This window comes from Pleurodeles waltl, chromosome 4_2 (genome assembly GCF_031143425.1).
Source record: "Pleurodeles waltl isolate 20211129_DDA chromosome 4_2, aPleWal1.hap1.20221129, whole genome shotgun sequence".
Lineage (NCBI taxonomy): Eukaryota > Metazoa > Chordata > Amphibia > Caudata > Salamandridae > Pleurodeles > Pleurodeles waltl.
In genome coordinates this window covers 736089579-736111762 of record NC_090443.1, presented here as the reverse complement: position 1 = coordinate 736111762, position 22184 = coordinate 736089579, and the positions used below count along the sequence as shown (strand labels likewise).

The window sequence follows — 22184 nt, the reverse complement described above, 5'->3', positions numbered from 1 at the left end:
TAAACATTTTATACAGTCACTCTCCACCTTGGTACCACTTCATTCTTTCCACAATGCTCCAGATGCTGTGGCAGTACTAGTTTTAACTGTAGCTGAGTTCCTCTGCATCCCCGTACAACCTACCTGGCTATGCTTCTAATCCCTCTATGTCACAGAACAAGAGTGTGGTCTTCTCAGGGGCAGCCATATTGGCAGCGGGGGATGCCGCTGACTGCCAGATGTTAGCAGGTGATTGATTTACAAAGCTGTTGGATGTTTAGATTGTAAATGACTAAGGAGTTTTATTAAATATATTTTTAGTTCTATGTATTGTTTTGGGTATAGGGAGTTTGCTGTTTAGATTTGCATGTGTAAGACAGTACAATATGGTAGCAAGAGAGGAGTTTCCTAATCTTTCCAGTGGGTGAGAAAGGTCTACATAAACCATTTATGCTTTTGGAAGAAGAAGGGCATGATACATAGTATAGATCATTGTTTGTTTAAATTAAGCTTTCTCTTTCTCCCATTTAATTTTCAGACAGAACATGGCATTAGGTGGTTTTCAGGATCACGCTTGGTTCCCATCCTTCACATGGTTCTCTCGCTTCCTGATGGTGTAGAAACAGATCTACTTGTACATTCTGACAGGTGGGTGTGTTTTTTATTTTTTATTTTTACTAGTAGTTATTCATGATCAAAATGTTTCTTTACCAGGGGACCCTTGTCAAAGTCATAAGCACTTAATTGCCCCAGGCCACAGGTGGACTCCCACAGCACTTTGCCATGTATGTAAAAAAGAAAAAAGTACATATGTACATCTGTGCAGAGCGTTTTGATGGGAAAATGTGGTTAAATAGAAAACACAATTGTTTTTGCAGCCTGTTAAAGTTTACAAATGGTCGAATTTAATTTAGTTTGAATTTTTCAAGACCATAGACACTGAAAACAAGTACTTACCAACCGGCTCACCGTTGAGGAACTGTCAAAAACGGATGTATGGCTGACAGCAGCACCTAAAGGGAAGACTCCATCCATGTTGAGACCACTTCCAAAGGGGCAACAATGTTCCCTTTAACGTCCAGGCACAGGGGAACCTTCTCCTTGTTTTGGTTCATTTCCTTTAAGGTGTAAGAGAAGGGTACTCTGATCTTCCAACTCTGAGTACTCCAACCACTGAGCTTACCGCTGTGGACCAGTTTGTCATCTAGTCTGTCTCTAGAGAGATCAGTCTTGCCACACTTCGTTCCAGGTCCTGGTACTCTTAAAACTCAACTCACCTACCAAAGTCCCCATTGGTGTCTCTACACAATTTATTCACCACCAAAACCACCTCAACTTGAAACTCTATGCAGGAATAGATCTCGTTCTAGATCAAAATCCAACAGGACATCTCATTCAAGACATTTCAGACACCACATTAGACAATCTAGTACTATTAGGACTAGGACTACTCCTGGTGTTCACATACATCTGACCAGTACTGACATCAAGTATTATTATTCTAATGTTTCACCTATTTACTATTTCAGTACGTTTAATGAGGTTTGGTAGGGAGTGCAGCAAATGGTGCAGATTCTCACCGTGTTATTTTTTGAAACCTTATATCACAGAACCGTTTTCAAAAACCCTCTTGACATTTGACCCTGGCTTTATGGAACCAACAGTGGTGCTGTTCTTTGCTCATGCCGCTGTAAAGTTTACTCCACCTGTGCTGCAGACAAAAAAGCACCAGACCAAGATTCACTTTTCCTGACAAAGGACCCAAAACCAGACTCTGTCATAGTGTCAGCAGCAAGTAAGACCCCTTGCTGTTGCTCCTTCCTGTACAGTACCTCCTGCCAATGAAAGCAAATAGATGGAAAAAGAAGGTGTGCTTCACTACAGCTACATGATTGAAGATGGCAAGTCCCACAGTGCTATTGAGTCACTACAACAGATCCTTCTGGGATTCTTTATAGATGTTCAGTGAAAGATTTCTGACTGTAAATAGGCAAGATTTTCAGGAGATGCTACAAAAAGGTATACTGCTATCTAATGAGGTTATAAGTGTAGCAGCAGATTCTTCAGACCTATGTTATCGTGGTTATTGCAATGAAATCGATATCCAGTGCAGGAAGATTTCTTAACCTACCTTTTACAGGTAATACCTTGTGTGCATCCCACACGGACTACAAAATGTCCTTCCTGAAATCAGAGATGGACATTTAAAAGCAATGGTCTTTGACAAAAAGAAGGACTATAGAAGATGCTATGGTCCTTATAACAGGAAGGCTTTATGGAAGAGGACTCAAACCCCTCAGAGGCAGCAGCAACAACTGCAGCAACCAAGACAGCCTTACCATCGAAGGAGACCTTCAAATGATAAAGGGGGGCACCACTCGTCAGTGGCTGCAGGGAAGACTCCTTCACAACAATGAGTTCTTCCTTTCTTTTTCTTTGTTAGTCACTCCTTTGGGAGGAGTATCATATTTCATCTATAAGAGTGGCAAAATATTTTTAAAAAGGCCAACGGGATTTGAATATTGTTCACAATGGATATTCAACAACATCAAGCTTTGCTTCTGAAAAAAGTAAACACCTTACTCCAGAGCATGCAGTGAAGGAAGTCCCTACTTGTAACTGGAATTTATTTCCCAGTTCAAAAAAAGGACCTAAGCGGCAAGTCAACCCCATTCTCGACATAAGATTGACAAATAAATGGATCAAAAAATAGATTCAGGATAGTAGTATTGAAGGAACCCCTATCACCCATCCAGTTACATCCTAGGGAACTGGATGTTCACCATAGTTTTACAGGATGCTTACATTCACTTTCCAATGGTAAGAAAACACCACAAAGTTTTGGAATTTGTAATATGCAGCAACCATTAAAATTAATCTCTTTTGGTCTGAAGTATGCTCCTCATATTTTCTTCAAGTGCATGACAATGTAGACGACTTACCTGAGAAAGCAAAAGATCTGTCTCTACCCATTCTTAGACTGCTGGTTGAAATGATGGTGTCTGAAGACCTAGTAATTAAATTAGCTGCTGACGTGTGACGTCTGGGTGTGCAGGTCAAAACCTCAGACACCTAGGCCGTAACAGTGTATCCTTTAGAGGAGAGACTCATGTCGGTCAGTCAGAAATGCTTCCGTTTGTTACACACACTCCCCCTGACTGCTCAACAGATTCTTCATTACTAGGGTCCATGGCACCCTGCATCTTTCTAGTTCCAAATGCCAGACGTCTCTCAGGGCCTTTACAACAGTGTCTAAAGTACCAATGGAACCAGGTTTTAGAAAGCTGAGAGAGGGAGTTGAGGCTAACTCAAGAGCGATTAAATTTTTACCAAGGTGTTGTCGAGCACACAGTCTACTGAAGGTGGGTCTCTTTTCATCAGGATACTCCAAAGCAGGCAATAGTAATAGAAACTATGTTAAAGTACACAAATGGACATTCTGCTGATACATGGGACATGGTCAGAGAAGGAAAAATCATATCAGCCTATTGGATTTGAGAACTGTTATCTTGCACAGAAACCATTCTTTCCATCATTAAGATTAAACACTCTTCTTGCTCTTTACAGCCACAACATATTATCTGAAAATGCACAGGGGAATCCTTAAAACCACTGTTCCTGGAGGCTCAAACCATTTGGAATGGCTGTTAGCAAGGGATCTAAGCATCACTTTATTTAATCTACCTGGGATCCAGAACGATCAGGCAGATTCATTCATTCAGTCAGTCAATGCAGGAAACCCATAATTGGGTTCTCAAAAAAGAAGTGCTGCATAGCGACTTCACAGAACGTGGCTGTCCTCAGTAGATTTATCTACAGACAGCAAAAGATGCCCAACCTTTGCCTCAGGATGGTAACTACCAGGCTGTGTGGGGATGCTTTTTTGATAGACTGATCTGGGAAATTTCTCTATGCTCCACATCATTGCATGGCAATGATGACACTAATAGCCCCGGAAAGGCTATGCCAGTGGTGGTTCACAGATCTCCCTTACTTGTCTGAGAGCCACATGGTAGGCGTCTATGCAAACTCATGTGCAAGGTCAAGGGCCAGGTTCCGCACCCCATCTTCCATCATTGAGCTTAGCAGTGTGGTTCTGGAATTCCTACTCAGTGGTTATCTAAATCTTCCTCAAGTCTGTATGGAGATTCTGAAAGGCTTGAAGTGCACTTGCACTAGGATATCATATGCATTTAAGTGAAAGAGCTTCTGCCTTTGGTGTATACAAATTAACTACAATTCATCCAGATGCTAAAATGATGTGGGGATTCTGTACTGCCTACATCTTGTGAGGTCTGGTCTTCTTTTAACACTGATAAAGGTACCGCTTAGAGCAGTCACTGCATATAGTGAATCTCCTTCACAAGCCTTTTTCTTTAAAATGCACATAGTGAAAGATTTCTTAAGGGGTAAAAAGAAAGTATTTCCTCCCATTACAATCCCTTCTCCTTGGAAATTAAATATTGTTCTTTCAAGATTAAAGGCTCATCTTTTGAGCCGACACACAAGATTACAGTGCTACATTTGACGTAAAAGGTTGCTTTTTTGGCAGCTGTTACTACTGTTCACAAAGTAACTGAGATTCAGGTTCTCTGTGCGGAAGAACCGTGTATGGTTTTTCATAGTAAAAGGGTGTTAATGAGAACACATCCAAGTTTCCTTCCAAAAGTAATGTCTGTTTTCCATGTAAATCAAACTATTTCTTTCCTGACTTTCTTTATGAAGAGAGGGCTGTTCACTCTTTAGATGTGAAAAGATTCTAAAGTTCTGTTTGGGTATGACAAAAGATGTCCAACAATCTGACCACCTATTTGTAAAGTATGGTCGAGTGAGAATGGTCTTGCCTACTATGAAACACACCATTTCTAGATGGATAGTTTTGTTTTGCACCATTTGGCAAATAAAATCCTCCCTGGTACACATAAGGCACACACAACTAGGGAAAATATAGCTACCACAGCTGTCTTAAAAACATCCCTATTTCAGAGCTATGGAAAGCTACTACATGGAGATCAGTACGTACATTTACCATACATTATTGTTTGTATTTGGATTTACGAGAAGTTGCTCAGGTAGGCCAGACCTCGTTGAGAAATCTGGGTGAGGATGAATGCTATTTTTCTTTTTGGCCGCAGTGTGTTAAGAAATGGGCTTGCTACCCTATTAATCGCCTATTACTACTGATGAGGATCTTCTGGAAACAAAAGATAAGGTAATTACCTGTAATGCTAGTTCTCTTCCAGGAGAATTAACTTGAATATCATAAGCAACCATTCCGGCTCCACATACAAGAGAAAGTACAGCGTTTATTCCTTCATCCAGCATCCTGTTGAATCTGTAAAAATCAACCGATCGAACTTTCACTTCTGGGGTTTGATGGGACACTCGAGAAAGGGTGATGCCCTTTAAGGCACAGTGATAGATTTTTGCTCTGATAGTTTTTTGTTAATTGCGTAGTGTAACCTATCTGCTAACATTGTCCTTCATTCCCTTTCTCTTTACTTTAATAAAACATTTGTGGAAGATGTTTTCTGCTCACTTTTAATGTCGTGACCATTCATTTTAATGGGGGCATGGGGTAAATGTAAAATACCTTAAGTGTGGCAATTTCTAACCTATAATATGCTGCCAGAACAAATCCTTGTAATATTAAAGGGCACCTGTGGGTATTATTTCCTTATATTTGTTAGTGTGCTCCAGTATCCCATGTGTGGGCAGGGCACTGCTTATGACTTTGATGGGGATTTCCCTTGAAGCGAACTAGGATTACTGGTGAGTACATTTATTTTTTTTGCAAGAAAATTACAATTAAACAGCAAGAGAATAAAGGAGAGGTAATGTTTGCCAACACCAAATACATATTAGGAAACCAAAAGGTGCAAAAAACCACAACAAGGGTTTAAATGGCAAGCCATTTGCTTTTGAATGATGTTTATACACATAGATAAATATTCTTACAATGTACCACCATTAGATGTGGTACAGTTGAATAACTTAAAACAGTAAACTTTTATACGAGTTGAAAAAGATGTATGTAACCCCTTCGCCTGAAAACTGCGAATGTAGGAAACTGATCTCTGGGTAAATGGCAGAATAAAAGAGGGAGTTAAAGTGCGCTCTGGAGTGGCAGACTTGTGGCACCTTGGAGTTATTGCACTTGAGTGCATTTGGGGCCGAGAAACTACAAAGAGTTGGGGAAAGCTAGGATATATATAACCACAACATTTATAAACAGAGTGAACAGGAAATGTGAAAAGCCAATGAAATGTTCCAGTGCATTATGAGACCAATAACGAGGAGTAAAATGGCAGTTGTGTCACCATTTGCACTAGAAAAAGCTTTTAAGAAACCTTAGAGTATTATGGGCTTCAGAGATTCTAATACACAGATAATAAGTGTTAGCCTAGAGGAGAGCTTTTTTTAATAGATTTTTACTTTGAGTCATATATCCTTTTTTCTCAGCTCTGTATTCGACTTCCTCCAGGCACATACCACCTGAGTGGTATGGAGCTTCATGGTTTTAATGAAGTCAGAAAACTAGGCATTCTGTGTCTTGGACGTCCCGATTGATGCTTGCTGGCATTCTATCTGGCAGCACATCAAGGAATCACTAGGAAAGGAAAGAAAAAGTATGCAAGAACAAGCTTCTCATTAATATTTCTAACTGCAGATTTAAACAGCATTGCTGCTATGCATCAGTAGATTATGTCAAGCTGCTTCACATTGATATCGTTCTAGCCCAGTTGTGACAATAGAGTCTTATGTAAGTGCTACGCATGTGCATTAATGTTTGTTCTCTCATTCCACCCCTTCGTAACGGATCCAGAGTCCGCTCCCAACTTTTTCCTTGTCTGTTGACAAGCTTATTCTTACAAATTCTGCTTTTTTCCAGTGTGCATAGGACCATCAACGGTTAACCTTGTAGGGACCATTGCAATCAAATTTCTGTTACAGATCTCCACGAGGTGTGCCTCTTTTGTTTAGGTTCGGTACACAACTCCAAGTCCTATGAGAATTGTGCCCTTATAAATCCCAAGGCGATCTAGGAACGTGAAGTGAAACTACACGTAAGCAAACACCGAAAGAAGTCATGGAAATCCAGCTCAAAGTTGAGCAGGAGTAAGTTGGAGGAGGGGCCAGGGGAGCAACAGGTTTACTTATTAATATGACAACAACCCATGTATTATGTTTTTGTGAAGTAACTCAATATCTCTGTTCCTCAAAATGTTTGACTGTCACCAGATCTTGGTAGGCAAGATTTTTTGTCTTGTAGACAAACAATATCATAATGGAATTGGTCTAAACAATGTGTTGCCGAGCGTTTTTATGGTTCAAGTTTCTTTATTGAGTTTCAACAAAGGAAAAGAAACAAAGGGTGACACGGCACCCTCTAAACGTTGAAAGGAAGGCAAACAGCCTATCAACCAATTCTACAACCCCCTCCCACCCACCCCTCGGGTGCACTTGTTTGCTATCACGCCATGAGAAATGTATACATTGCTGTTAATATAGCCTCCCGCTATTGCGCGTCCCTAGGAGTTGCCCTCTTTGGGCAGGCGTGGGAGTCATAGATATTTAATGCAGGTCAATTCTCTGAACTCTCCTGGGAGGAGAGCCCGAAAGGGTCACCAAATCTCTTTGTAGCCTTGCCCCTCTGCAGTAAGGATAAGTGTGAGCTTTTCCATCCCCAAGATCTGCCATAGCGGGTGTAACCAACCCAACTGTGTTAGGACCTGTGGGGAACCCCAGTGTGCAAGAATGTTCTGTAGGTCAGCACCTAAGGCTAATTTGGCACCCCCTCAAAAACTTGAGAGGGAACGTCAGAGGGTTTGGAAGGCCCAGTACGATGTAAACCTGGAACTTTGGGAGCTGGTTGTGCATATGGCGGTCAAATTCATCCACAATGCCCTCCCAGTAAGAGGCCAGCTTTGGGGAATCCCATAGGAGATTGGGTCAATGTGCCTGGGTACCCGCATCCCCTCCAGCACAGAGGTGAGCGCGAGCATTCACACTTGTGGAGCCGGGCCGGGGTGAGGTACCAGTAGGTGGCTATCTTCATTGCGGTCTCTGTGCTAGCTGTACAGTGTGCTGTGTGGCGTGCCCTATAGTAGATCACCTCCCACTCTGTGGGTGTTAAGGGTCTACCTAGTTCTGCCCACCTGGTTGGGATTCTGGATTGCAGGGGCACTTGTAGTATGTCATAGAGGTCTGAGATTAGATGCTTATTTGTCATCTTCGTCAGTAGCCATTTCTCGTATTGCGTGAGGGGTTGGCTCGCCCCTTCCCGAGTCGAAGGATTCATCACCCAGTGGCAAATCTGGAGATAGCGCATTCTCTCAGTCTCTGGTGGGGAGTGGTTGTCCTTTAAGCTTTCAGAAAGTAGTAGACCTTCTTCATCGAACAAAATGTCTGATGGATCTGCATGCTGGGGAGGATCCTTGTTTCAAATCCGGCGTAAAGTCCCGGTTCCCCATTATGGGCGTCATTGGAGAGGGGAAAGATGTCAGTCCTCTAGTGCATACTGCTTGGTCCCATGCCTTCATAGTTGCTCTAGTGAGGGGGGAAGAGTATAGTCACCAGGGTCTATGGCCATGCGGGAGAAAGGGGATCTTCCAGAGGGGGGTCCCAGCAATTGCATGGTCTAGGAATAGCCATTGTCTGTGGAATAGCCTTTGTTTGTCCGACTCAGTGTGCCATGTACCAAATGTGGGTCGCCCTGTAGTATCGCTGAAGGTCTGGAATCCCCAGTCCCCCACTTAAGCAGTGGTTGGTAAGCTAGTGTTTGTGTTTCTAGGTTTCCCCCAGCCCATATAAAGCGATTAACTTCACTTGGTAATGCCTGAAGGAGCCGGGAGGAGACTCTGCCGGGAGCGCCTGAAAGAGGAAAAAGGCCCTCTTACAGTAGGACTTACATTTTTATGACTGCTATTCTGCTTACACAGGGAACCCAAAGGTTTAGGAGCAAGAGCCCTCACACATCCATTTGGATGTCATGCTTCATCATCGGGGGATGCTCCTCGTCAGACCGGCACTGCAATGTCTGACGGGCTCCCCTTGTGGGGGCTCTTTGCCGGAGTTCTTTTGTAGAGGCTGCCACGCAGGGGTATCTCAATTAATTGCCTGGGGGCAGACTCTCAACAAACAGGAGAGAAGGGTTATAGATTAAAATTGATTCTAAGTCTCGACAACCAAATGATTTACTCTCAGAGACAGAGAACTTAGACCAAGATTAAAAACGACGTGAAAGTGTTAGTGTGAGGATAATGCTCAACCACTTTCTTGATAAAGGGTCTGCACTGGGAAATTTTCACCTTGCCTCACAAACGGATGTGTGAGGGCTCTTGCTCCTAAACCATTGGGTTCCCTGTGTGATCCTCTGGAACAGTGTACCTTTTGTTTTGTGACAAGTTCATTGGGAGTAAGTACACTGGACCACGAATCTCCCTGTCCCTCTTTATTGTTATTGCTATTCTGCTTAGCCATGAGATAGGATGGAGTCTCCATTGGGTCAGGTCTTTTTTGACACTCTGCAGCAGACGCTGATAATTCAGCTTTGAAGACTCTGCAACGGTCCTTGCAATCTACATGCCTAAGTATGGGATGGAGTGCGGCTGCCAGTGAAACAGGTACTGCTGAACCATCGAGTTCACCGTCTCTTTTGGGAGCGTGAGACTAAGTGCCTGTGATTTTGAGAGGTTCATCCTGAAACCCAACACCTAACCAATAGTCTCCACCTCCTTCAAGAAGGCAGGGAGTGCCCTTAGCGGGTCTTCCAGGGCTACCTCCAGGTCGTCCGCGTAAAGTGCTATTGTGTGTTCTTCAGCACTGAAGATAGCCCCGGTGATCTCTGGGCTATCCCTCACCCGCTGCGCAAAGGGCTCCATGTAGAGAGCAAAAAGTGGGGTCCCGCGGCAGACAGGGAACGAGTCGGAGGTTACTCCGTTGATTCTGACTGAGGCCTTCAGATGGCTGTATGCACTCACTACCCATGCTCGGAACCTAGGCCCTAGGATGAAGTGCTACAGGGTTGCTAGGATGTGTGGCCAATGGACGCGATCAAACGCCTTTTCAGCGTCTATGCTAAGCAGCATCAGTTCACACCCTGAACGTTGTGCTTTGTCTAATATGTGCATGATCCGCTTAGTGTTGTCCCCGCATTGCCTGTGCGGAATTAAGCCTTGGGGGGGGGGTGGGAATACAAGTCCCGATAGAAGTCTCGGAAGACCGCTGCTCTGTGTGTGTCACTGACCACCTCTGACCCATCTTGGGCCTTGATTGCCTCCACCTTCATTGATTGCCTCTGGGCTCACAGCTTATTAGCCAAGCGGCATCCGCACTTGTTCCCCCCCGCGTAAAAAGAATGCCACAGTCTATGATGGTCACCAGGAAGTAAATGAGTCTCCTGTAAGAGACACAGGTCAGCCCCCGTATTTTCCAGGTAGGAGAGGACCGCCCTACGCCTGGTTGTGTTGTTTAGCCCTTTAACATTAAGTGTGACTAATTTAAGGATTATTAAGATGGGATAGGTGCTGTTTTGCGGGCCAGTGAGCACCCGCCTGCCCTCTTCCTCCCTCGCCCCTGTGTGGCAGATGCTGGTGGAGGCTGTGTTCCTTCCTGTTTGATATGCGTGGCTGTGTTCGAGCATTGTGCACTCTACCCCAGTAATAAACAACATAAACCACAACAACATTTCTAACAACCCAACTAGGGGGAAACCGGATCCACCGGCATAGTCCGAAAAGATATTCCGAGATCTAGAAGTATGGAGCTCTAGGTGCCTGTCCTTCATTGGGTGCCTCCCCACCCTCCCTTTCCCCCAACCCCCATAGTCCTGGTGCCCTCGAAGCCCTACTCTCTCAGTCCCTTTCAGATTTCTCCAAGTCCCTTATGAGAGATTCCAACACAGCTCTTCACTCAGATGCTATTGTCTCTGGGTCTGGTTTAGTGCTCTTTGGCGGAACAGTGTGCCAGCGCCTGTGCCTCCGGCGCCTACGGTCGTTCTTGGTGAATGCGGGTGCTCATCCGGGGGGTCCTCCAGCTGCAACAAGCTATAAGCCTCCTTCAATGAGCGCTGTTGGTGCAGTTTACCCTCACGTCGGAAAACCAAGCGGAAGGGATGGCCCTAGGAGTAGGAGACGACGTTGTCCTTAAGGTGATAGGTCTAAAGTCTCTCCTCTTTTGTAAAGTGATTGCTGCTAGGTCCTGATAGAGGAGCAGTGTGTGGCCACGGAGGTTCAGCGGGTGTTGCTGTCTCGCCAGCCTGAGTATGTGCTCCTTGAGGGGGAAATCGTGGACACATACTAAAACGTCGGCAGGGGATATGTGGGATGGCCGTGTGGGCCCCACCCTGTGAAATCTGTCCATTAGTATCTCCCTGCCTGGGTCCTCCCCTAATATCTGGTGAAAAAGGGATCCGACGTAGTGAGCAAGGTCGCCCTCCTCGGCCCCCATTGTGGCTCCGCGGATGGGGATGTTATTCCGCCTTGAGCGGTTCTCCAGGTCCTCCATGTGTGCTTGTAACACCATTTTTTGCTCTTGTAGCCGGATTACTTCCTGCTGAAGCTGCACTGTCTACTCTTCCCAGCTATTTTCGTGCTCTTCCAGGGTGGCTACTCTCTCGCCCACCTCCTCTAGCTCTTGTCTCACCTCCATCAAGTCCCGCAACAGGTGTCTCTTTACCACTTGTAGGTCCTCTCTCAGCGATGTGAATAGCCCCTTCAAGGAAGGACTGCGTGATTGGACTCTCTTCCTCCTTGTCGCGCTCGTGCCGTTCCATAGCAGCAGTGACCGCCTCCGCTTTACCTTTTGAGTGCTTTATCAGCATGTCTTTCACCGATCTGTCCTTTTTGGAATGTGCAGAGGCCATTCCTCCCTGCACCCTCTGGCCGGCACTGTCAGGCCCCCTTTCTCCATTGTCGCCTCTCTTAGGCCACATAGCTCCCTCAGAGGTGTCAAACCGCAGGCCAGGAGGATTCCTCCCCACTCGCTCTCAGCCGAAGCTTGCCCCTTCACACGATCACCTGATGGGGCCCAGGCTGATGTCCTGCTCGCTCCAAAGCAGCGTCGATCTTAATGTGTGGGGTGCTCTGAAAGGCGGGTGCTGTATAAGGTCCGGGGGGGACCAGGGTTCATTCCCTCCACCTCCACCAAGGGGACCGCAGACAAGGGCCAGGCCCCAACCTCTGGCGCTGAGCCTCCCCCACAGACCAAGGCCTTGTATTGTCCCAAGCAGGTGGCCCCCGGCCCGAACCCCCTCACTGACTGCGGCACTAGTCTTGCTTCTGTGCTCATGGCCGAGAGGGGGGCCAGCTGGGGCCTGGACCCCCCTGCTGGGTCAGGCGTGGGGCTCTCCCCACCCGGCCACACCCCCCTCGTCGCTTCTGGGGTGGGCCGTGGCCAGGAACTAGGCCCTCTCTGTTCACTGTACCCAAGCCCCCCGGGAGTCTCCCACTGCTCATGATATTAGGGCCCTGGGAGGGAGGGGCAGCCGGCCCGATCCGGCACCTTTCAGATCATCTCAGGCCCCCCGCCGACACAGATCCTCCAGTGTTCCCCCAGGGGGCAGTCGAAGGGGTCCGCCGCACCACAGGACATGTCTCAGGGGTGGCGCCACCTGGCCTTCACCCTGTGACTGCCTTCTCCTCTGCTCTCGTCCTGGGCCGGCATTGTGGCTCTCCTTTGCAGTCTGGCATCTAGCGTCCACCGCAGCTCTTTCCTCTCCTTCTCCACAGTACTGGTCACCCCAGGAGGGGTCCGCGGGGGCCCAGGTCCCCCTCTGGGCCAGGCGCGGAACCCTCCGATACCCGGGGCTGGCCACCCTCCCCTCCCCTCCCTCTGGCGATTTACCCCCTTTAGGGGGCCTGAGTCAGCTCACCGGGTCAAGACACCCCCCCCCCCCCCCCCCCCCCAGTCACGGCCGCCAGCCTTCTGATAGGCGCTGCCTTCTTAGGGAGCCGCGTGGGCCCTGGTCATCGGACCCTCATCTATCTGCTGCTGTGCGCCAACCGCCGTCTCGTTCTCCCCTTCTGTCCCCTTCGCTTCTCCTGTACTTCAGGGTGGGAGGGCTGTGCTCTTATCACTCCTTGGGGGGCCAATGGCTGGGGAGGCACGAAAGTCCATCTCAACAGGCCGCCATCTTGGGGCTTGCCCCCGCCGGTCGTTTTTAATAGGATTCTGGAGTCTGATAACAATTCATTAAGGAGTATTCCCCTTTATACATACGATGAATTAGTTACATTCGTAATTCTTGAGTATAGTGGAGTATGTTCTGGCTACTTGGGTGTATGCTTTTTGGTGAACTTAGCTCCATACCAACAACACTGTGTTCCCATCCACCATCTCTTCAGTTCCCACAACCTCCTGGGTCCAACTGTATATTGCACCTCAAACCCCCACTGTTGCATGTGTACACTATCAGCACCCTGTCCCCTTGCCTTTTGTAGGCCACTGTCATGCACTTATAAGCCTCCATCTTCTTATGGGTATCTACAATGGCCAATTCTCTCAATGATATTCTTCCAAGCTCTGATTAATCATATTTTTTTTCACAATTATTTGACTCGTTTTACATTTAGTCACTTTGATAATTCATACAATAATAAGTCTAATAGGGTGCATGATAGATCAAGTAACTTCTCATTGCAGCATGCTTTTTCCACTATCTTATTAAGTGCAGTCTACCCATACCACAATAAAGGTGGCAGATGCTCTCCATATCCGTCTGTTGGGGATCCAGAGCAATCCAACTTTAAATCCAACTTAGAATTGAAGTGCCTCGCTCAGATTATGTTGTGATCTATGAGTCAGATCAACAAGTCCTCAGTGTATTGAAGAGAAGTCTGCGTTGTTAATAGTAGGTTTATATGAGTTAGGCAATAACATAAATTTCCTCTTTAGAGTGCCCAACTCTATTGTACGTCCTACATTAGTCTCGAACACAGTAATACTCCCCTATATGCGGAGGGCATAGTTCGCCCCAGTCGACGACAAAGCTTAATATGCTTTACGTATTAGGTGTGCTTCCATTATCCTGGCTGTTTTACCTCACCTTTTAAGTAATTAAGACTAGATTCCCTTCCTCCTCGCTCTGTTAGTACCTTTATTCTATACTGCTGCTGAGGGCTATGCTGGTAGTAAAAGGCCATTAACCCGTGGCATAGGCCATTGCCAGCAGCTCGGGCCTATAACGAGGGAGAGGGCCTTGACCAAATGTCATACCCTGGGACAGAAGCACTATACCTCTATTAGAACATTCTATTCACTGAGGGTAGAATGTCTTTCTGTTTCTTCTTTTTTCATTTAGAACGAACTTTGGAATGTTGGCCCAGAAGGATTATACCATCCATTATAAGCCCTGAGCCACTTCATTGTCTTCAATGGAGCCCTCCAAACTCCAATGTTTTAATATTCCATTATATCATTGCAATTGTAAGCCACTGGTTTGTAGAAGCACTGTATTGCCCCGCACCTGTGTGCTATTATTTTTTACGGTCTGAACCAGCTCAGATTAAGTACTGCCCCATTCACACAAAACAATTAAAAGAATTCAACAGGTACAAGAGTCCAGTGGCAGCAAGTAATCTTTTGAAGAGGTAGGGAATAAATAATGGCCTTGAATGTGACTAGCTAGGAGGTCTGACTTCTTACACAAGAGTTCAGGGGCTGTTCCTGAAAGAAACAAAGCAAAAAACAGGGTCCAGTGGTGCATTTTACACTATTGTGTTTCCATATTTAATAGAAAATTCTGAGTTTTTGAAGAGATAGTAATACAATGTTCGATGGCATCTGTCGCTGTAGATACGCATGTTCTGCAATAGCTCGCCATCTGGTGTTGGGCCGGAGTGTTACAAGTTGTTTTTCTTCGAAGAAGTCTTTCGAGTCACGGGACCGAGTGACTCCTCCTTTTGTCTCCATTGCGCATGGGCGTCGACTCCATCTTCGATTGTTTTTTTTCCGCCATCGGGTTCGGACGTGTTCCTGTCGCTCCGAGTTTCGGAACGGAAAATTAGCTAATTTCGGAAGATTTTCGTCGGTATTGTTGCGTTCGGGATCGGCGTACTTAGATTCCACACCGCATTGAAGATCGAAGAGCTCCGGTGCCCTTCGGGGTAGTTTTTTCGATCCTCCGTCGGGGCCTGGTCGGCCCGACAGCGTGCTGAAGAACGCCGATGGAACGGACCCCGTTCCGTTTCTGCCCCAAATGCCACAATAAATACCCCTATACAGACCAACACTTGGTCTGTAACCTGTGCCTGTCACCTGAGCACAGCGAAGACACCTGCAAGGCCTGTCGTGCGTTCCGGTCCCGAAAAACTCTCCGAGACCGTCGAGCCAGAAGACTTCAGATGGCGTCCGCGCCGACAGCCCAACGGGAGTTCGAGGAACAGGAAGAGGAAGGTACCTTCTCGATCCAAGACTCAGACTCCGAAGGATTCGACGACACACAAACCGTGAGTAAGACGTCGAAATCCACTCAGAGGAACATTTACAAGGCCCAGGGGACGCCACTGCCACCAGGCCATGGCTCGACCCATAAATTCGGTGACCGACCGTCGGCACCGAAAAAGGCCCAAACAGTGCCGAGATCGTCCGACTCCGGTCGAGACACCGGCACGCAGCCTTCTCGGGACCGAGAAAGTGCTGGAGACAAGCCTCGACACCGAGATGCCGGTGTGGACACGGCTCGACGCCGAGACAGCGGCACCGAAACAGATCGACGCCGAGAGGTTTCGGCCCCGAAAAGAAAAAAAGTCACCTCGGAGCCGAAAAAACACGCAGACAAAGTTTCGATGCCGAAACAAACTGCAACAGACCCAGCTTCAGGCTCTTATACAGAAGAGCACTCGCTAACCTCCCAAATGCAGAAGCATAGGTTTGAGGAAGAGCTACAAGCAACTGATGTGGACCATACGCAAAAGCGTATCTTCATTCAGCAGGGGACAGGAAAAATAAGCACCCTTCCCCCCATTAGGAGAAAGAGAAGGTTGGAGTTCCAGATGGAACAAACACCACAACCAAAAGTGGTGAAAAGAGTTACACCACCACCCTCTCCTCCGCCCGTGATTAACGTTTCACCAGCACAAACTCCATCACACTCCCCAGCTCACACCACCATGAGCCAGGGTGACCAAGATCAGGACGCATGGGACCTATACGACGCCCCAGTGTCAGATAACAGTCCGGAGGCATACCCTACGAAGCCATCTCCACCAGAAGACAGCACCGCGTACTCTCAAGTGGTGGCTAGAGCAGCACAATTTCACCACGTAAGCCTCCACTCAGAACAGGTGGAGGATGATTTCTTATTCAACACACACTCCTCCACCCACAGCTCATACCAAAGCCTGCCTATGCTCCCTGGTATGCTCCGGCACGCAAAAGACATCTTTAAGGAGCCGGTCAAAAGTAGGGCAATCACACCAAGGGTGGAAAAAAAGTATAAGCCGCCTCCTACGGACCCGGTTTTCATCACTACACAGCTGCCACCAGACTCTGTCGTTGTAGGAGCAGCTAGGAAAAGGGCCAACTCTCACACATCTGGAGATGCACCACCCCCAGATAAAGAAAGCCGCAAGTTCGATGCAGCTGGTAAAAGAGTCGCAGCACAAGCTGCAAACCAGTGGCGCATCGCGAACTCCCAGGCACTACTTGCGCGCTATGACAGAGCCCACTGGGACGAGATGCAACATCTCATTGAACATCTGCCCAAGGACTTACAAAATAGGGCAAAACAAGTGGTTGAGGAGGGACAGGCCATTTCCAACAACCAGATCCGCTCCTCCATGGACGCTGCAGATACAGCTGCACGGACAATTAATACATCTGTAACTATCAGAAGGCATGCATGGCTCCGAACGTCTGGATTTAAACCAGAGATTCAACAAGCAGTTCTCAATATGCCTTTTAATGAAAAAGAACTGTTCGGTCCAGAAGTGGACACAGCGATTGAGAAACTCAAAAAAGATACGGACACTGCCAAAGCCATGGGCGCACTCTACTCCCCGCAGAGCAGAGGGAATTACAGCACATTCCGTAAAACGCCCTTTCGAGGGGGGTTTCGGGGTCAAAGCACACAAGCCAGCACCTCACAAGCCACACCGTCCAGTTACCAGGGACAGTATAGAGGAGGTTTTCGGGGACAATATAGAGGAGGGCAATTCCCTAGAAATAGAGGAAGATTCCAAAGCCCCAAAACCCCTACTACTAAACAGTGACTCACATGTCACTCACCCCCTCCACACAACACCAGTGGGGGGACGAATAGGTCATTATTACAAAGCATGGGAGAAAATCACTACAGACACTTGGGTTCTAGCAATTATCCAACATGGTTATTGCATAGAATTTCTACAATTCCCTCCAAACATACCACCAAAAGCACAAAATTTAACAACACACCATTCCAATCTCCTGGAGATAGAAGTGCAGGCACTATTGCAAAAGAATGCAATCGAATTAGTGCCAAACACACAAATAAACACAGGAGTTTACTCACTGTACTTTCTGATACCAAAGAAGGACAAAACACTGAGACCAATCCTAGACCTCAGAGTAGTGAACACTTTCATCAAATCAGACCACTTCCACATGGTCACACTACAAGAAGTATTGCCATTGCTAAAACTACACGACTACATGGCAACTTTAGACCTCAAGGATGCTTATTTCCATATACCAATACACCCATCGCACAGGAAATACCTAAGGTTTGTATTCAAAGGAATACATTACCAATTCAAGGTACTGCCTTTCGGATTAACAACCGCACCAAGAGTCTTTACCAAATGTCTAGCGGTAGTCGCTGCACACATAAGAAGGCAGCAAATACATGTGTTCCCATATTTGGACGACTGGCTAATCAAGGCCCATTCGTTCATACAGTGCTCAAATCACACAAATCAGATCATACAAACCCTCTTCAAACTCGGGTTCACCGTCAACTTTACAAAATCCAACATTCTGCCGCGCAAGGTACAACAATACCTAGGAGCCATAATAGACACATCAAAGGGAGTAGCCACTCCAAGTCCACAAAGAATTCAAAATTTCAACACCATCATACAACGCATGTATCCAACACAAAAGATACAGGCAAAAATGGTATTACAACTCCTAGGCATGATGTCTTCATGCATAGCCATTGTCCCAAACGCAAGACTGCACATGAGGCCCTTACAACAATGCCTAGCAGCACAGTGGTCTCAAGCACAGGGTCACCTTCTAGATCTGGTGTTAATAGACCGCCAAACTTACCTCTCGCTTCTGTGGTGGAACAACATAAATTTAAACAAGGGGCGGCCTTTCCAAGACCCAGTGCCACAATTCGTAATAACAACAGATGCTTCCATGACAGGGTGGGGAGCACACCTCGATCAACACAGCATACAAGGACAATGGAACGTACATCAAACAAAACTGCATATCAATCACCTAGAACTTCTAGCAGTTTTTCAAGCACTAAAAGCCTTCCAACCACTAATAGTTCACAAATACATTCTCGTCCAAACAGACAACATGACAACAATGTATTATCTAAACAAGCAGGGGGGGACGCACTCCACGCAGTTAAGCCTGCTAGCACAAAAAATTTGGCATTGGGCAATTCACAACCAAATTCGCCTAATAGCACAGTTTATACCAGGGATCCAAAATCAACTCGCAGACAATCTCTCTCGAGATCATCAACAGGTCCACGAATGGGAAATTCACCCCCAAATTCTGAACACTTATTTCAAACTCTGGGGAACACCTCAGATAGACTTGTTTGCGACAAGGGAGAACGCAAAATGCCAAAACTTCGCATCCAGATACCCACACAAACAATCCCAAGGCAATGCCCTATGGATGAACTGGTCAGGGATATTTGCTTACGCTTTTCCTCCTCTCCCTCTCCTTCCTTACCTGGTAAACAAACTCAGTCAAAGCAAACTCAAACTCATATTGATAGCACCAACTTGGGCAAGGCAACCCTGGTACACAACGCTGCTAGACCTATCAGTGGTACCCTGCATCAAATTGCCCAACAGGCCAGATCTGTTGACACAGCACAACCAAAAGATCAGACACCCAGATCCAGCATCGCTGAATCTAGCAATCTGGCTCCTGAAATCCTAGAATTCGGGCACTTACAACTTACCCAAGAATGTATGGAAGTTATAAAACAAGCCAGAAGGCCATCCACCAGGCACTGTTATGCAAGTAAATGGAAGAGGTTTGTTTGCTACTGCCATATTAATCAAATACAACCATTACACACAACTCCAGAACATGTAGTGGGTTACTTGCTTCACTTACAAAAATCTAACCTAGCTTTCTCTTCCATTAAAATACACCTTGCAGCAATATCTGCATACCTGCAGACTACCTATTCAACTTCTCTATATAAGATACCAGTCATTAAAGCATTCATGGAGGGCCTTAGAAGAATTATACCACCAAGAACACTACCTGTTCCTTCATGGAACCTAAATGTTGTCCTAACTAGACTTATGGGTCCACCTTTTGAACCCATGCACTCCTGCAACATACAGTTCCTAACCTGGAAGGTGGCATTTCTCATCGCCATTACTTCCCTAAGAAGAGTAAGCGAGATTCAGGCGTTTACAATACAGGAACCTTTTATACAACTACACAAAAATAAAGTCGTCCTAAGGACCAATCCTAAATTTTTGCCAAAGGTTATTTCACCGTTCCATCTAAATCAAACAGTGGAACTTCCAGTGTTCTTTCCACAGCCAGATACCGTAGCTGAAAGGGCACTACATACATTAGATGTCAAAAGAGCATTGATGTATTACATTGACAGAACGAAAAACATCAGAAAGACTAAACAACTCTTTATTGCATTTCAAAAACCTCATGCAGGAAACCCAATTTCAAAACAAGGTATAGCCAGATGGATAGTTAAATGCATCCAAATCTGCTACCTTAAAGCTAAACGACAGCTGCCCATTACACCAAGGGCACACTCAACCAGAAAGAAAGGTGCTACCATGGCCTTTCTAGGAAACATCCCAATGCAAGAAATATGTAAGGCAGCCACATGGTCTACGCCTCACACATTCACCAAGCACTACTGTGTAGACGTGTTATCCGCACAACAAGCCACAGTAGGTCAAGCTGTATTAAGAACATTATTTCAGACTACTTCCACTCCTACAGGCTGATCCACCGCTTTTGGGGAAATAACTGCTTACTAGTCTATGCAGAACATGCGTATCTACAGCGACAGATGCCATCGAACTGAAAATGTCACTTACCCAGTGTACATCTGTTCGTGGCATCAGTCGCAGTAGATTCGCATGTGCCCACCCGCCTCCCCGGGAGCCTGTAGCAGTTTGGAAGTTACCTTCAATTATTTATATATGTATCATCTCAACCTTAAATAGGTGCATACTTAGTCACTCCATTGCATGGGCACTATTACTACAATTCAACTCCTACCTCACCCTCTGCGGGGAAAAACAATCGAAGATGGAGTCGACGCCCATGCGCAATGGAGACAAAAGGAGGAGTCACTCGGTCCCGTGACTCGAAAGACTTCTTCGAAGAAAAACAACTTGTAACACTCCGGCCCAACACCAGATGGCGAGCTATTGCAGAACATGCGAATCTACTGCGACTGATGCCACGAACAGATGTACACTGGGTAAGTGACATTTTCATTCCAGTGCTTTTATATTATGCCCGGCAAGCCTTACCGTTCTCAGGGAATTTTGAATCTACAGTCACCAAGAAGTATTATTAAAAATTGTGGTAAAGCAGTGGATTTTTCTGTATATTTTCCCTAAATAATGTGCAAAGAGCTATTTGTATCCCAGGTATCTTAAAAGACAGGCACATTGGCTTTGGGATTTTTTAGACATGCACATTTTGGGTATGGCGTGGAATATTGGTTTACATAATGTAGAATTGCATGTACTGGCTTGAGAATGATGCTGTACGTGGTGGAATGCTCATGGGTTTGCCATGTGAACAGCTTTACATATGTGTGGCATTCCAACACTGATTCTGTGACTATTCAGGCATTGCCTAAACTGGCCTTGCTAAGATACCTCATACCGATTCTATCGCTCATTGATTATTGTGCCTTAAGTACTTTGGCATAGAGTAAACGTAAGCACCTATGGCACTTTGCATTGTGGGATACTGCGATAGATGCATTCTTCTTCTAAAATGCATGTAAAATCTGACTGAATATTTATATCGTTTTCAGATTAGGACTGAAACATCCACAAACATCTAGACGAAGTGCATATATGTCTAGTAAAAATGTGACAGACATCATGTACAGTTCAATTACTCACAGGGATGGAAAGGAGGAGATCTCATGACTCAAGAACTGTGACCGAAAGTTAGACAGGCTGTTTAGTAGTTTGGGCACTCTAGATGAATTTCTCTGGTGTTTGTGTCTTTATCCTTGTATTGCGATCTTTTTTTTTTAAGCCTCCATATTATGTTTATCATCTGCAGTTTATTTATAATATAGCAATTAATCTCTCTTCTACTTCATCTCCCAGGCAAAGGCTTTACTACCCCACAATCAACCCCTCACCTAAAGCTTGCTTTCTATTTTCACTCTGCTCTGTGAATATAGGCATGGTTTAGGCCTACTTTTAAATAATGTTATTTAAAAAGATCTCCTTTGTGGTAACCACGATTAGCATCTTAAATTCTGCTGGTTAAATATTTTCCACCTCCCTCCCCTTGTTCCTCATAACATCTTAGCTCCATTTCCTCAATTCTGTATCTGTTCTTCACTTACTGTGGCCTTTGCTGTTTTACTCCTGAAGCTTATCTTGTGTTTCTTGCTTTTCCTGTATCATCTGTTTCTGTAGACATACATTCTACTTGAGAGTGTACATTGGATAACGCTTATCAGCCCCTTCACATTTAACTTACAATCGTCAAGGCTCGTGGTACTAATTGGATCAAGACAGTAGCAATATTTGTTCTGCAGAAGTATATGCAGGTTTCAGTATTCTAGAACATGTACACAGTCTGAGTAGCTTCAGTGCCTGCATCATTCCATGTGAATTCTATGAACTTGAGTGGAGTGTCCATCTGCATGCAGTGTTCATTGACTACTACTACACAGGTATACATACAAGTCATTTGTATCCCATGCAGTGAAATTCCTGTTAACTCTGTTTTTCCATGATAACTAGATAGGCGTGGAGTGGAAGGAGAGTTGCGGGTGAGTAGCA

At 45.7% G+C, this 22184-nt stretch overlaps 1 protein-coding gene across 2 annotated transcripts in view; it reads left to right on the top strand.

The window, feature by feature from the left end:
* Positions 1-22184, top strand: part of GLMN (glomulin, FKBP associated protein) — a 318240-nt gene that overhangs the window by 183030 nt on the left and 113026 nt on the right. For both annotated transcript variants that reach the window (XM_069232351.1, XM_069232352.1), the window contains one exon: positions 518-627. In XM_069232351.1, the coding sequence (XP_069088452.1) occupies positions 518-627 (110 nt within the window). The remainder of the gene's footprint in view (positions 1-517; positions 628-22184) is intronic.